Source organism: Hemicordylus capensis, chromosome 6, assembly GCF_027244095.1.
Source record: "Hemicordylus capensis ecotype Gifberg chromosome 6, rHemCap1.1.pri, whole genome shotgun sequence".
NCBI lineage: Eukaryota > Metazoa > Chordata > Lepidosauria > Squamata > Cordylidae > Hemicordylus > Hemicordylus capensis.
In genome coordinates, this window is record NC_069662.1 from 99,509,000 (window position 1) to 99,526,280 (window position 17,281).

General features: G+C 44.7%; 1 protein-coding gene across 1 annotated transcript in view; it reads right to left on the bottom strand.

Moving 5' to 3' along the window:
• SLC6A20 (solute carrier family 6 member 20) overlaps positions 1-14,539 on the bottom strand; it is a 38,247-nt gene extending 23,708 nt beyond the window's left edge. The window contains exon 1 of the mRNA XM_053265507.1: positions 14,413-14,539. Within this exon, the coding sequence (XP_053121482.1) occupies positions 14,413-14,539 (127 nt within the window). The remainder of the gene's footprint in view (positions 1-14,412) is intronic.
• Between the last annotated feature and the right edge of the window lie 2,742 nt (positions 14,540-17,281).

Consider the following 17,281-nt stretch of genomic DNA (forward strand, 5'->3'; position numbering starts at 1 on the left):
CCACACACACACACACACACACACACACACACACACACACACACACACACACACGTATGTACGTACAGAGTCAGTCTGGAACTCTTCAGAAGTATGAGTGCTACACCAGTGCTTATCCCATTGCACTGGGTTCTTTGTTAATCAGGATGGCAGCCACTGAAATCAGTGGGACTTACTTGGGAGTAAATCTAGTTAGGATTGAGCTGTGGTTGGTAACTGTAGCTTGAACTTTTGTAGGCAAGAGTTTATTTAAAGTTGCCAACTTCTTGAAAGCTCAAACCTCCCCAAAATAAAGAGGGGAGGAACTGCCTCAAACTGGATCACAAACTAGTACTGGTTTGAGATCTTGCCTCTTGCCTTTTTTTAATGCTGTCCCATCTCTTTTGTATCAACTTAAAAAACAACAGCCTTGTTCTTCCACTTTTAGCAGTAACCTGGAATGCAGAAAATAAGCAGGTGAATCTTTTCTCATCCCTTTGTCTTTGTGCCAAGAAGTGTTTTGAACCTCCAAACAGCAGCTTCAAAGTGTCATTTGAGTCAAAACATGTTTCATGTTTCAGTAAAAGTTTTATGGTCGGCCAGTCATGACACCACCTCAAGCCTTGAGCTCTGCAACGCCCAGCTAGAGTCACAGAACAGTGGAGGGTAATGCAAACTGATAGCTGGTGTGGCACAATGGACTTGGACCAGGGAGAGGCAGGTTCAGATTGAGGTTGATTTTTACACTATCAAGCCATTGCAATCTCCAGTGTTGTTTTTAGTAGTCATCTGGAGATTTATGCTGATTCCGGGAGACTCCAGGACAGTTCCAGAAAGTTGATAACCCTAGTTCAAATCCCTAATCCTTGTTGTAAATCGCCCTGAGCCATTTTGGAGGGGCGGTATATAAATCAAATAAGTAAATAAAGAATCCATGACTTTGGGCCAATCACTATATCTCAGCTTAACCTCTCAACCTAACCTACCTCTCAATTTAACCTCTCAGCCTAACCTACCTCTCAGGCTAACCTATCTCACTAGATTGTTGGGAGGATAGAATAGGAGCAGACACGTTCCAGGTGTGCTGTCCTGAACTCCATGGAGAATTAAATGTCATAAATGAATATGTATTAAGCATGCAATACATTTATTAAAATAACTAAATTACTTCCAGGGATGAAGGGACAGGGAAGGGAGAAGAGAGCTAGTCTTGTGGTAGCAAGCATGACTTGTCCCTTAAGCTAAGCAGGGTCTGCCCTGGATGCATATGAATGGGAGACTTGATGTGTGAGCACTGTAAGATATTCTCTTCAGGGGATGGAGCCACTCTGGGAAAAGCATCTAGGTTCCAAGTTCCCTCCCTGGCGGCATCTCCAAGATAGGGCTGAGAGAGATTCCTGCCTGCAACCTTGGAGAAGCTGCTGCCAGTCTGTGTAGACAGTACTGAGCTAGATGGACCTATGATTTGACTCAGTATATGGCACCTTCCTATGTTCCTATGTTCAATTTTGACATCTCAGAGCTGGAAGCTTTTTGGAAGTAGTTTTGCACTCTTTCAGGTGCATGTCCGGGAAATCTCTGAGAGGTATTAGGCACAGTTGCAGATTCTTATCTCAGTGCCAAAAGAGATAAGAAAACTCCCCAATGTGGACTACTGACCCACAAAGGTCCATTGATAAAGTGACCCTGATCTGATAAACTTCTTACAAAAGGCTATTTCAGCAGCGACTGCTAGTTTAGATAGAATGGACACAGGGCTAATTGTGCTTGGTTGAAATCTCCAAACAGTCAGGTTAATTCTCTGACGTCTGACACCCTTCTACATTTTAAAAGGGCCATTTCGCACCAAACGCATTTGCTATACCAATAGGAAAAATGGCACAACCTCATGTCTATTTTACTGTGTGTACATGCGGCAGAAAGAAAGCCCTGATTGTTTTAGTGCAGGCTGGAACAACCTGTGTGACCCTGAAGTACAGGATCAGGTCTCTCAGGGCCACATTAGATGTGACTTACATCACATCATTGGCCCTGGCACATGCTTGCTCTTTACTTTTGTGTAAAGAGCATGTGCAGCAGACCCCACTCCTGATGGGGACTATTAGTGGGGTGGGGAGAGGATTATCCCACCTCCCTGTCATGGCCCTGATCCAGTTTGGGGGTTCCACACATACAAAATTGCCCTAGAGTAAAGCTTCCATGCAGCCTGTTTTAGTGAGCTGGAGTTGGGCTAAAATGCTTAACTAAGGAGTAAGGTGAAATCATAGTCAGAGAGGCTATGACAACCTGAAAGACATTTCAGGTTGGGTGCCATATTCAAGCTTCCCAAATCCGGGTGGCCTAATTTGTATATTATGCAAATTGTGCTGCAATTAATTTGCATTTTATTTATTTATTTATTTATTTTACAGATTTGTATACTTCCCTTCCTCCTCTGCCCTCCCATGTGATCGAATCCAGAATAAAATCTGGGTAATCTAGGCAACACATTGGAAATCCATGTAAATCCGGGTGGAATTTAGCCGCCGGGTGGAGGAGCCAAAATCCGGGGGCTACCCCAAATTCCGGAGGACATGGCAACCCTAATTTCAGGCAACTAAAGTACATTAAGAGACAGAAAAGCAGTGGCGGGACTACAAGGGTTCAGGAACCAGGCAAGGGCCTGCAGGGAGGGAAAAGGTGCTTTGCTTCACCATCAAACCCTCCTAATAGGAAGGGAAAGTTCATACGGCAACAGGAAGTGGCAGTGTACAATCACACGGAGATTGGCTGCAGTAAAGCAGAGAACCTACTTGAGCCCAAGGAGGCCTTTGGGTTCTCTACTGTCATGTTGTGACTTAGGAAGAAAAGTTTTGGAACAGCTTAAGGACATAAGAACAGCCCTGCTGGATCAGGCCCAAGGCCCTTCTAGTCCAGCATCCTGTTTCACACAGTGGCCCACCAGATGCCACTGGAAGCCTACAGCAGGAGTTGAGGGCATGCCCTCTCTCCTGCTGTTACTCCCCTGCAACAGCTTCGAGAAGGACTGTGGTTTGAAACTGCCTAAATATGTGACATGGTGGTGGCACCAGAATAAAATGGGGGCAGCACACAGAAGGGGCAAAGTGCATTTCTGGGTGGGTGAGCGGTGTCCTACACGTTAGATTTCTGAAACAGAAATGGAGGTACAGCTGGGGGCACTACTTTTCTGAGGGACACTTGCCCCTCTTCTGGAGTCACCCTTGCTGTGAGTGGACACCCTCTAGTCAAAGCTCAGAGTTGACTTGCATTATTGAGAGGACACACACACACACACACACCCCACTATATACATGCTAAGTAGTATTATTAACAGTTAAACTTCTGTACCATTACCATGACAACAGTGGGTCTTCTGCACAAGCAACAATGATTTATTTCCCCAATATATCTAATATTCTTAGCAAGCTTTAGTGAGCAACACTGGCTTTTACATTATGAACATATCTATATTTGTAAGAAAGTAGAAAATACTAAAATATAATAATTTATAAATAAAATCTTTTAAGAATCTATCCCTGGGCTCTTTGTATAGTATTTATTTATTCATTTTATTTTATTTAACATATGTTCATACCACCCAAAGCATACGTCTCTGGCTGGTTTACAACAAAACAAAATAAATGGCAACAGAAAAATTAAAACATTAGTTAAAAATAAAGAACAGCTGAAAAGATATGAAAACATATCTTTGAATGTGCAGAGGACAAAGCCGACCAACCTGGGCATTCTGATTACAAACAAGCTGCAAAAAGAAAGGAGGGAATAAAGTGCAGTATTCCAGAGTATCAAAGGAGATCAGACAGGCCCATACCTTCAACGTTTTGCAAATGAAAACAGAGATACACTTGTAACAACCAATTCACAAACCAAGGATGACTGCCCAAGCCCCCTGTCCATTAGTGGATGTTGCTGAAGACTTGATCCAGGGGCGGAGCCACCATTGAGCGAAAAGGTTCAAAGAACCCAGGCCGCCAATGAAAAGGGCCGCTGGAGCCCCCATTGTGCATGACATCATGTGTAAAGGGACCCAATTCTGGCCCGATTGCCAGAAGGCCCACTCCAGCCCTCCCACTCCGATTTCCAGTCGGCACATGCTGCCTGCATGCATTTATTTCCCTTCCTCTCCCAAAATAAATGCTGTCAGGCAACAAGCGGTGCCTGGAAATGAGAGAGGGAAAGCTCGCTCAGGGCTCTCTGGAGCCTAGGAACGCCCACATATGTGCTTGATGTCATGCGCATGCCACAAGGACACAGTCTGCTGTTCAGCTGGCTTCGCCACTGACTGGATCCCACCCACTTTGTGTTGTGCCCCCATTTACATGCAGATGTACTAGAGACACAATGCATCCACCCATCCACTTGGAGATTTAATTTCTAAAAAGTCCGGGGAGAGAACTGAATCCTGGAAAATGACAACTTGAGCAGCCCACATGAAAAATGGTTAATTTTGTTTTAATTGTTAATTATTATTTTATGCAGGTTTATAATTTCTTTTTAAATTGTTAATTGATTTTAATGGTGTTTTAAAGTAAACCACCCTGAGCCTTTTGGAAGGGTGGTATAAAATTTTTAATAATTAATAAATAAATAAAATAGGAAAAAGGAATAAGGCATCCCCAAGAAGCAAAAACAGGGACAGTGATTTACCAGGAGCTTTCCCAGACAGCAGGCTTTACCTCAGGTTTACTGTAAATTCCAATTTCCCACCCAACAAGATGCAAGAAGTGGCTTTTTTACCCTGGATATAAACTGGGCTAGACTCTATAACACTCGATGAAAAACCCGAATTGTGTGTGAAGTGCTCCCCAATATCTCTCACTGACTTCAGCACAAATCTGGCTGATGTGCGAATGCATACCATGGAGAAGCAAGCAAAAAGCCCCATCTTGGAATGCTCCAGGGTCAGATTCCAGTTACCAGAGACTGCCTCCAGTTAATAGGAACAGTTTGAGCATACATTGCATTTCCCATCCAAGTCATCAAAGCTTGGAACACCTGGCATGGTCCTCTCTATGCCAGATCTTGGTGGCTGAAGTAACTTATTAAGGAGAATGACCAGTTCCCAAGGGAACTGTAGCATGAGATCATTGCTACAGAACAAGCCATGTGTGCCAGATCAACGACAACCTGCCAGGAGCAAACTGTCAACTTCATGGTTATCTCAGAAGTGGGGATGGGGAACTGCTGTAGCTCAGTGGAAGAGCACATGCTTTCCATGGAGAAGGCTCCCAGTTAAGTTCCTTACATTGCCCTATAAAAGGAGTCAAGTTATAGGGCTGGAAAGACCTCTGTCTGAATCCTTGGCAAGTTGCTACCAGTTGAAGCAGGCAATACTGTGCAAGATGGACCAGTGGTCTGACTTGGTATGAGACCGCTTCATATGGAGTGCAGAGGACATTTGACGACAATGATACCTCAGGAAAACTGTCAGGAGACTCCATAGTTGTCTTCAAATATGTAAAGAACTTTCACGTGGATGAAGGATTTGACTTCTTTCTTGTTTCTGAGGGCAGGACTAGAACCGATAGATTGAAACAGATTCAGGGTAGGCATTAGGAGGCCTTTCCTAATTGTAGGAGCTGTTCAGTAGTGAACCATTCTGCCTCACACTATGGTAGGCTCTCCATTGCTAGAGGTTTCAGACAGAGGCTGTGCAACTATCCGTCAGGTGCGCCAGATTCCTGCACAGGGAGGGTGGGGCGGAACAGAAGCCTCCCAAGTTCCTTTCCAACACTAAACGTTTGTGGCTGACGTACTACACAATGTTCTGTGGTCCTTGAAACATGTGCACAGTTGTGCAAGAGTACTCTTCCGCAAACACGATTGCACACAGTGGGTGGCCATTGGAAATAACAGCTGTCCAGTGTGCAACTGTGTTTGTGCAATTCTTGCACTTTGTGCAAGAGCGCTCTTGTGCAACTGTGCACAAATTCAATTACAAGGCACACAGATCATTGTGCAGTATGTTAGCTTATCATTCTATTATTTCAGTAATAGATATTCAGCTGTCCACCTTGTTGTTGTTGCTGCTGTTTTTTGAGAAGGTCTCAGACTTGTGGGGTACCTTTGGATCTGCTTGACAGAACAATCAGTTTTCACATTGTTGTTCTTTGTATTTGAAAAAATGTATTTGTTTTTGTCCCATTTCAGGTGTGTGAGTGAGGTGTAGAAAGGACAGCTAGTCTTGTGGTATAGCAAGCATGACGTCCCCTTAGCGTTGCATATGAATGGGAGACTTGATGTGTGAGCACTGTAAGTTATTCCCCTTAGGGGATGGAGCTGCTCTGGGAAGAGCATCTAGGTTCCAAGTTCCCTCCCTGGCATCTCCAAGATAAGGCTGAGAGAGATTCCTGCCTGCAACCATGGAGAGCCGCTGCCAGTCTGGGTAGATAATACTGAGCTAGATGGACCTATGGTCTGACTCAGTATATGGCAGCTTCCTATGTTCCTATGAGGGAGCAGGTACACAGACTGCTGAACACATTTCCTGAATGGGGACTTGGGTCTACAAGATTAGCAGAGAGAAAGTAACCTTTAGAGGTTTGAACCCAACCCTTGGTTCTCATACACATGTATGAACCATATTTTGACAAAATGTCCCTGATCCCATTTCCCAGATGAAGATTGTATGAAGGATGAGAAACGGACAGAAACTGGATTAACTAAATAGGTCAAACTTTGTTATAATTTCAACCACCTGAATGGATGGACACTATGCAGCACTCCAGTAGGATGTCTCAGGGCTAAGGTACAGGTGAAACTCGGAAAATTAGAATATCGTGCAAAAGTCCATTAATTTCAGTAATGCAAATTAAAAGGTGAAACTGATATATGAGACAGACGCATTACATGCAAAGCGAGATAAGTCAAGCCTTAATTTGTTATAATTGTGATGATCATGGCGTACAGCTCATGAAAACCCCAAATCCACAATTTCAGAAAATTAGAATATTACATGGAACCAAGAAGACAAGGATTGAAGAACAGAACAATATCGGACCTCAGAAAAGTATAAGCATGCATATGTATTCAGTACTTTGTTTGGGCCCCTTTTGCAGCAATTACTGCCTCAATGCGGCGTGGCATGGATGCTATCAGCCTGTGGCACTGATGAGGTATTATGGAAGACCAGGATGCTTCATTAGCGGCCTTCAGCAATTCTGCATTGTTTGTTCTCATGTCTCTCATCCTTCTCTTGGCAATGCCCCGTAGATTCTCTATGGGGTCAGGTCAGGTGAGTTTGCTGGCCAATCAAGCACAGTACACTGTATACTTTTCAGAGGTCCAATATTGTTCTATTCTTCAATCCTTGTCTTCTTGGTTCCATGTAATATTCTAATTTTCTGAGATTGTGGATTTGGGGTTTTCATGAGCTGTACGCCATGATCATCACAATTATAACAAATTAAGGCTTGACTTATCTCGCTTTGCATGCAATGCGTCTGTCTCATATATCAGTTTCACCTTTTAATTTGCATTACTGAAATTAATGGACTTTTGCACAATATTCTAATTTTCCGAGTTTCACCTGAATGTCTTATACATACAATGGAGATACTGCTAACCATAGCATACCCATGGCAACTTCTCCCTTCCTCCTCTACACTGTATCGAAACACTCTGGGAAACGATGGGGAAATGCACAACATGTTGATTCCATGTCATGTATCGTGTCATGTCACAGGCTAAGTGTTCCTACATGTCAAGGGGAGCAACTTGCAGCAACGATGCCATTTTCTCATGGGCATCCCCAGTGGCGTGTGCACCATGTAGCCTGGCCTTCAAGAAAAGCTTCTTCTAGTCTAAGCCTATGTTGTTGACTTTGGAATCACCTCTGAGAGGCCTGCTGACTAAAGCAAAAAACATGTTTTTGTGTGAAGCCTTTCCCAGATTTCTTTTTAGAGGAGGCCAAAATATTTATGTAAATATCTACTATTTGATATTTAATCTCCAGTATTAACATTCCTTGAAGGGGGACTGTTTAGCACTGGAAATGAATGCAGTCTGCACAGTAACTGATGCAAAGAAGGTGAAGTGAACGCTCAGCTATAATCCGTTTTATTGAGGGAATTAGTCCTGTGGCCTCCTGGCTGGGCCTTCATTAACAGCTTCTTTGTTTAGAAGAAGTTAGGTAACTTCTTTCTTGCAAAGGAGAGTGTTCTCAGGGCCTAATAGCCTTGGCATTGTAGCAGTGCCCTTTGGAAACAGCAGGTCCCAAGAATGAACAAATTATCTCCTCTAAACAGAGGGCAACTAAGATTCAGTGATTTACAAATAAAATCTTGTAAGAATCTATTCCTGGGCTCTTTGTACAATAGGCAAAAGAGAAGAGAGTGCACCTGATCAATTTCATTCTGATCATAAGCAAATAAACAGTCATTGCACAGGATACTATTGTAGCATACCCTCCAACATTTCACTGATGAAAATAAGGATATGCCTGGGAATGCACAAGGGGAAGAGGGGAACTGGAAGAGGGGAAGTGTAGGGGGCCAAGCAAAGAGAGGAGGGAAAGAAATAAGAAAAAGCCAATTTTCAGGGTATAATAGAATACGTAATTTATTTTCTAAAGTACTGAATTCTAGTTGCCCTCTGTTTAGAGGGAATTCAGTATGCACTGTTTGAAGATATTTGAGAGATGGGGGAGTTCTGGCAGCTGCTTGTTGTAAAAATGGGGGCCAAACGAGATGAAGCATTGGTAGTCTGTGAATGGAGCTTCCATCTCTTTATTTCTTTTTAAAAGCTAATACCAAAGTGCCCTACTCACACTTTGAATGCTGGAGAAGGGGGGTTACTTTGGGAAACTGTTGTTTTCCCCAATGTAAATTTGGAATGCAAGGCAAGCTATTGCTTGTCCCATTAGGGGAAAGCCTATGGGTATGGCAATATTTTCCCTAGCAGGGCAACTAGTAGGTTGGAGTGGTGAGGCGGGGAAGGAGAGATGCAATTTGCACTGACAAAACAGCACAGGGAGAATAAGTCTTTCCCCCAGTGTCATGGTCCCAATCCAAATCTCTCCCCGCCTCCGACTGTAGCTGGTTTAAAGAGACAGGAGATCAGCAATGTCCAGTTTGGCCCTGGGGGAAAGTACCACTATAAATTCACTGGCAGGCTTATCATGCAACTTTACATTCACATTGTAATGTTGCAATTTGCGCAATCACAAAAAGTGCACAACCAGAATTGTGCAATTATACAGTCATTGTTTCCAATGACCATATTGTTAAGCAACTCCGATTGTGCAATTTCTGCTATTGTGCAGATTGCATTCTTGTGCAACTGAACAAACGCAATATTACCCAAGCTGGAATTGAATTGGGCAGAGGTTGGAAATTGTGTACATCCAAATGAGTGAAACCATGGTTGCGCAGCAAAAGTGACCTGGGTTTCCCACGCCAAACTCCAGTTTGGACCTTTGGTAAGTAGTGAGTTTCACTGCTCCAACCTGAGGTTTGGAGGCTGCATCATTATGTCCGAATGCAGATGCCACCATAATCATGGTTTTGTGCTGTTTCTGGAACCAAACTCAGAGAGGGCAGCCCAGCCCTACCTGGGAATGTGCCCGCTCCATGCCAACTGTGCTTCTTGATGTCTGCTTTTCTGAGCACTTGCCCTGCCCCTGTCTCCATGCCACTCAAGCCATTGCCCAGCAACAGGGACACCGCCTCATCCCATCCCAGGCTTCTAAGCCTATCAAAGGGAGAAGTCACATTGAGGGATGCCTGCTTCCCACTGTGTCTCGTTCCCCCCTCTGGCACTCAGAAGAGCAAGGGGATGGGATAGCAAGATGGGAACAACGTTTTTTGTCCTCCCCCCGCAAAAAAAAATATGTTGAGGATGTATGTTCACAAGCACATGCAATCACCATGAACCAGGCAAGCCCGATGAAATCACTGCAAAGATAACATATGGACAGGCAGTGATACCCAGGGTCAGGTTCACAAGGCTGGCCCTCCCAGGAATTCTGTAATGGCTTTGTTCTATTTTTTGTACAATAAAGTTGGGGAAGTTGGATCCAGCCGCTTCCCCTTGGGTCCAAGCACACGCTCTATGGTATTACTCATGAGAAGAACCGTCCAGCAGGAGCAACATTGCTGCCAGTCACAGGAGAGCTTCCTCCTCTGTGATGATGATGGATGCTGCTCCAGAGCAGACGGCTCTCTCATGAGAGTGGAAGGCCATGGAGATACTCACTCACAACTCATGAGAAGAACTGTCCTGGGGTACATGGGGATTGGGAAGAATTGCTAAAAAATAATGGGCAATGATAGCCCTTCTCCCAAGGATTGCTCTCTCATGAGAGTGAAAAGCCATGGAGAGATGCATGCGGGCCATACAGCATCTGCCACCCAGCCTGGTTGCTCAACACAAGCAAGCTGTGGGGATGGGTACCCCAGCTACACCTTTCCCTGTCTTGGTGACTGCTATGAAAAAGCTGTCCAAACAGTCCCTCTACCAGTCCATTCATCCATTCGAACATATCCATGTTTATTTTTGACCATCATGGCAATCCTACTCTCCTGGGGTCGCTGATAATCAGGGCTCCCCTTTCCTGTGATTCCCCGTGGCGGCTGATCTGCATATTCCACAACGCAGGTCCAAACCTGAGAAATTTGAATGAAAGTAAAGATCGATCCCTGGTCCTGGTGTTTCCCTAGTCTGCCCACCCGATACCACCAGGACACATGGAGCTGCAGCTGCTCCTTTGAGGGGCATGAAAGGGTTGCCTGGAGAAGAGGAGGTTGTGGTGTTAAAATTTTGTTATTAACCAGAGAGAATGGGGGCTCCAAACAAGTGCCCCCCCTTGATTTGGGTGGCCTAACTCATGAGAAGACTGTCCAACTGAGGACTGAAGGTATTGAAGCCTCTGGTCCTCCCCAGTGGACTCTCATGAGGACTAATCCCTGGGCAGGAGTGTGGTTTGGTGTCCCTGGATTGCTTTGCCAAGGTCAGCCAATGCAAGGACATTCTTGGTTACAGTGGACCAGAACCCAGGATCCTTTGCCCTTCCTCATATACATATTCCTTCCTAGGGAGTCATCATGATTGCTTCCTGGAATAACAAAAACAATGCCCTCTACATCCCCCCCCCCCGCGTTGACAGCAATTGTGCTTGAGTTTTGATGTAGGGCTCTTATGAGGGCAGCAGCACAATTGCTCTCAGGAGAAGGGCTTAAATGCCACGTAAAGGGATTTAAATGCCCTTTACCTGCCAAGGGTAGGCAGTCCATTCTTTCTGAAAAGGCACAATCATGCTCGGCACACCCCCTTGAAGAACATGACCAATGGCTGCCACCCTGCACATATCCTTATGCCTTGCTCATAGTCTGGTGACATGAGTGCTGCAGAGCTTGCTGGGATGTGGATTTGGCAGACCAGGAAGAGGGCGTGGCTCCCCTACCATTAAACTGGAGGTTGCCGGGCTGCAGTTGGACGAATGTCTGCAATGTGATTCATTCGGTTACAAAAATTAACCATGGGTTCAGCAACTGTGGGTTGATATCTGATTGACAGCACATGGGTTACAAAAGGACGTTGTCTCGACTTTTGAGTAGCTGCCATCTTGAAACAAGAGGGGGACCCATTAGAGTTCCCTATGAGCCCTATGTGCTGAGAATTTAGTTTGTATCGGCCTGCAAACACAAATGATATGAGAAGAGGACACATGGACACTCACACTGGACCTGGTGATCTCATAAGCCTTCTTCCCTTTGGAAAATCGGCTTTAAAAACAGTTCTCAACATACCATCATACACTCTCCCAACATTCTGTCAAACTCTAACATAACAAACAAAATGCACAGAAAGGAGCAGGGGAGTGTCAGGGCTAGCTCACACAGGATGCAGGAGATCCATGATAATCCCCTGTTTACCTGAATCCAAGACCCATTTCCCCACCAAATTCTTTGATGTTAAAAATCAGAGAGTTGTCCTAAATCCAGAGTTGTCTTCTATGTAGGGAAACATGGTATTGCCTGAGCCCACCTCATTCTTTTTATCTTTTAAGATAGTATGCAAATAAGAGCAGATTATTGTTAGGGCCATTGTACACATGATACAGAAGAGCCATAATCAGATTGCCTAACTTTTTTTTCTTTTTTTAAATTAAGAATACATTAAGGCTCTCCACACGAGAAGTGTGGAGAGCCTAAGAGGATTCTGTGGGGAGAATGGGCTTGTCCTGCTCTCCCCACAGACAAGCAGGCAGCTTGCCCTGGCTGGCTGGATTGGCCCCCGGAAATCTCAGCCTCCCAGCCCCTAGAGGTCCCAGCATGCCGCACACAAGTGCGCAGGGCATTCTGGGGAGCCCTCCCCTGATGCCAAGAGGCTTGTTGTAGCCCCCTGGTCAGGGGGAAGCTACTCATAAATCGCCATGGTGCGGAGCCACACTGTGGCAACACACAAACAAATGGGGTTAGCGGACTGAGCTCTCCGCTAACCTCGTTTAAGGAGGGGCAATTAAACATGCTTGCCACCGGGAGCTGCACAGCTCCCAGCAGTTCACATGTGCCGTGGAAAATGGGCTAGGCTCTCTTAATCTTCCTTAGTTTGGTTTCCGCCATGCGTGAGAATAGCCTCATTATTTTACATACAAGAGTGTTGTTGGGGGTGGTAGTATTTCACCCTTTCCCCATCTAAATTGCCCCACAAGCTGCTATTATCCAAAATGTGGGAAAACACAGGCGCAATGTCATACTGGTATTTTTTTTCACTGTAGGGCTCAGCTTCAGGGGGCAATTTAGATCAGAGCAGTGCATGAGCAAAAGATCAAACACCCCCTCCTCTACCACCTTCGCTCCACACACAATAAACCTTACCGTCCCATGGCTGCTTTCAAATAGAAAAAAAAAAAGTCGGGAGTTCTGGCCACAGATCTCCCAGGTCACCTCAGTCCACCAGGCATAGGGAGCAGATGTAACTTGCACCCAGTGGGGTTTCTGCAAACATCCCTTTTTGTTTCTCCTATAGAAGGGAATGACTGCATTCCTATGCGGGGAAAATAAAGCGCTACACTTGGGACTATGAGGCAGGGGGACAACACTTGCTCACTATCTCCTTGACACTAGAGAGACACCATGGGATTGGGAGCAATGTATCTCCTTCCTATTCTGGTACAGCTCCAGCACTGTGGGGAAGGGAAAAGAGAATGTTTTTAAGGCTCATATCCCAAACAACCTAAGAACTGGTTTTAAGAGGGATAGGAGAGGCTTATGGGGGATGAAGGAGAAGGCCTGGAGGGAACAGACATGGGTACTCTAACCAGAACATTTAATGGTCCTTTCACTAGTCATAGATAAAACTCTGTTCTTGGCTTCCATCTCTTGATCATGCTGAGATTCCGAGGAAAGTGAGTCTTCCTATTCTGTTTTCCTGATAAGGGGGTGCCTGCAGATCAGAAGCATAGCAAAGTTGGAGTTGGCCCTGGGACAAAAAAGTGAAGATGGGCCGCTGCCCCCTCACCTCCCCACATTCTTCTTCAAAGAGACAGGAGAAGGAGAGCGAAGAGCAAGCTATTGCTGAATTGGCTGAACCCTTGAACTCTGCTGTTCAATTATAGCTATGTCCCTGATGCAGATCATGAAATGTCAAATGCATTGCCTCCATCTAAAGCAGGATCATGGCAGACCATCGTCTCCCTCTGCACCTGATGTGCCTCAAGAGCAAAGATCAAATAAACTGGCAGAAGAGATTCATAAGAGGTTTGAGATGCACCAGATCTGAAATCAGTTGTTCCTTGTTTCAAGCTGCAAAACAATCTGAAAGCTATCTTTTCCACCCCTGAGAGTGTGGGTTAGTGAACAGAAATGCCTCTGCACAGAGGCTTGACTGACTTTTATTCATCCCGTAATTAAACTGATGGAAATGAGCTCATGTCTCTGGAGCACTTTTCAGTCCCACAGTCATAGAAATCCAAAGGAAATGGAGTTGGTTTTCAATACACAGCATGCATAAAGAAATCATTATGTTAAGACCTTGTAGCCTTTCACCAATAATGGTCCCTCCACCCCCTATCACAATTGGATAAGCTTGTCAGAATAATGACTTAATATTATCATGATCAAGTTGATTAAAGTTCCTCAAACAATATTACAGTATTTTTGGTTAAAAAGAACCAACCCTGCCTGCACGTTTGCAATCTAAAACTCACACTGGAAATTCCCTGAGCAAAGAATTGGTACACGAAAGATGGGGTGACCAACAGGTGAAGGCTAGGATCTTCTGCTAATGGTATTTCTCTTTTGTCCACATCCTATATAAAAGTAACTGTCCTTTTTTCTTTTTCTTGAATATAGGGAATTCTACCTAGCATTCAATACTATTCTGAAAAAGACAAATTGGTTTTAAAATAAAAAGAACCTGGTTCCCTGGCTGGTGCCCAGAGGCCATCAAGTAACCTAAAACCACACTTACCTCCTCCATACATCTGACATAAATAGGGAAACCGCCATACATTTCCCAGGCCCACTGCATAAGAAATGCAGGCAAACACAAACTGGAAGGAGTTGTCCCATAATGGCCTGGATTTCTCTATTTCCATTCTTAGGCACTGGTTGCAGCAGTCGAGTGTGCTGTGCCTTCACTCTTTCAGGTGCTCTTCAAGCCCTGTGGGAGACTCCGTGCCAACCCAACTCTAAGGGGAACACGCTTGCCAATTGTCATCAAGCTTTTTTAATTGCTAATCTTATTAACAGGCATTTTGTGAAGTGGGAATGCTTGTAGATAAATAGAGAGAGGGAGAGGGAGAGAGCAAGCTGTAAAATAGGCATTCTTCTAGACAAATGTTTGCCTTTCCGGAACTGGGGAAACTCAGAAATTTGGTCACTTAATTTTGCCACATGCTGGCCTGAAGGTTGAAAATATTTTGGGTTGCACAGGATTATACTGTGACAAACCCATGGGGCTTTGGGAACTATTTGCACCTGCCAAGGACTGCTCAGGTCATCTTGAGTTTAATAATTTGTGAAAAAAACAAAACCTCACTACACAGGATAAGTTTGGCTGAATGCCCTCAACACCATACCAACATTTAATTTTATTTTAATGGAATGGAATGAGATCACATTTATATACCACTTTTTCAACAAAAAGGTTTTCAAGGCAGTTTCCTTAGAGATGTAAATGACAAATATATTGCTTCCCCCCCCCTCACCCTGCTCTCCAGAACCATACTTTTAATGTTAGGTCTTTGGGTGGGGGGACCAACTGTTTCTTGATCAGCTTGGTTCTCAAGGGATACCTAAGGGAGACGATATTTTAACCCTCAACTGGATTTTGAGGTGGATTTCCACCCCCAGCTGCATAATGGTGCATCAACAAGCAAACCACTGCACTCCCAGCTATACTTTTGTTGTCCAACTTTTACCTGTACTCTGGTACACGATGTATCCACAAGTATGGCACCTCACCAGTTATTATATTTATGTGATTAATAAAAATATGACACAGGGTAGAAAACTATCCCACAATGAGTGAGCTTTCTATGGTGGGGAGATTCCTATCCCATTCCAATGTCAAGTCAAGTGGGAGGAAAACCACCCGAGAAATGAATAGGGTTTCTATCCCATGCTCATGTTAAGCCATTTGGGATGGGGCAGGGGGAGAACACCCTGTTTGTCTTTGGAAAGTTCGGTTCTGTTTCCCTTGATGATGATAGTGTCTCAAACCCAGTTTGAGGTGCAGCTGTGCTCTAGAGTTAGAACAGATGAAACCAGCCCCTCTCATAATGTCAGACATAGAGTTTGGAACAAGTAAAGCATTGAGTAGCATCTGACCTCACAGAAGCAGGGATTTTGGCCAGTAGAAGAAAGCCAAAAGAATCACCAAGGAGCAGCAACCACAACAACATGTCAGCTCCAGTAAGCTTGGCATCAGTGGATCAATCATCCACAGTACATCTTGGGCCTTTCCCCCTTTCTCCTACTGTGATACAGCCCAGAAGGGGGTGGGTAGGGGTTGGAGCTTGGTTGAGAGAGCATGAAGATGAAAAGATGGCATGTGTGGCAGTGAACAGTCTGCTGAACCTCACTCACTTGCCAGTAAAGGTACCAAGGCAATGGGTTACACGACAAACAGAAATGGCAAAAGGTGGCCTACTATCAGTCTATCACTAGTCCACTGCACAGTGTTGAAATGGGGTCTGGGTCCTCTGGTGAGGCTCCAGACCAAGAGAAGTTTAGTCCAGCAAGAGGAGGCAGTGAGTGAGCAACTCCTTTCCCTGCAATCCAGGACGAAGAGAGGAAGGAATTAAAATTACTGCCAGTCAGAGTAGGCTCTAGATGGACCAATGGTCTGATTCAGTAGGCAGCAGCTTCCTATGTTCCGATGGAAGCACTTTGATCTAACAGAACTGAGTGTATTTTAGCCAGCTAGTCCTGGCTGGTGTGTTTCATGCCAAACATGGAGCATTGCAGGGTCTGTGGGCAGTACATCTGGGGCCCTCCTATTTCTGTGCCATGACACAGCTGAGATGATTTGAGGAAATCACAAGTAATTTAAGGTTCAATGACAAGCCACATGACTGGAGAGATGAGTGATTGCCAAGCTGGCAACCAGTAGAGGAATCTGGTCCTTGTTTGTGCAGGAGCTGCAGCACAGCTACATTCCTGGGTCTGACCAGCAGTTGATGAACAGCTGTTAGGTTTCCTAGGTGTTGTCCCTTCTGGCAATACATGCCAAGCAAGCCAAAGAAGTATGGATTGAAAATATGATGGTGCTGTGATGCAAAAACATCCTATCCACTGAGAAGAGATGTTGACTTTGGGAAGCAAGTTGAAGGATGACTGCAACAAAGACACTTGACCAGCTCCCAGATTGCCTTCAGGTCAGTCACAGTGTGTCCTTTCAGCTAAAATGAGGAGAACTGAGCTGCTGAAGTATGGATCTTAAGTGTGGATTTGAAGTTCATTTGTTTTTGCTAACAGCTCACATTCTCAAATGAGTTGTACAGGGTGGAATGTGGCTGCACTCCCCTGGAGTGAAATGTTAAGTTATTGTGGTTTCTGGGGCCTGAAAAAGTTGTGGGGGGAGGGATCCAGTATAACCAATGGGACTACTCAGGAGTAGGAAGTTCTACTCATGTGTAAAAAAAAATCAGGAGACTGGATGTGGTTTGTGGGTTTAATGTTTACAGCAGAGTTTTAGGAAAGGATATTTAGGGAGCTCTTACAAAGGTCTGAGGATTGATCTGTGATATGTTCAGCTGGCTTACCCATTGTTGCTTTACATTACAACCCCCCTGGGTGTTCTTAAGACAGGAAAGGCAGAATATACATTCACAGAA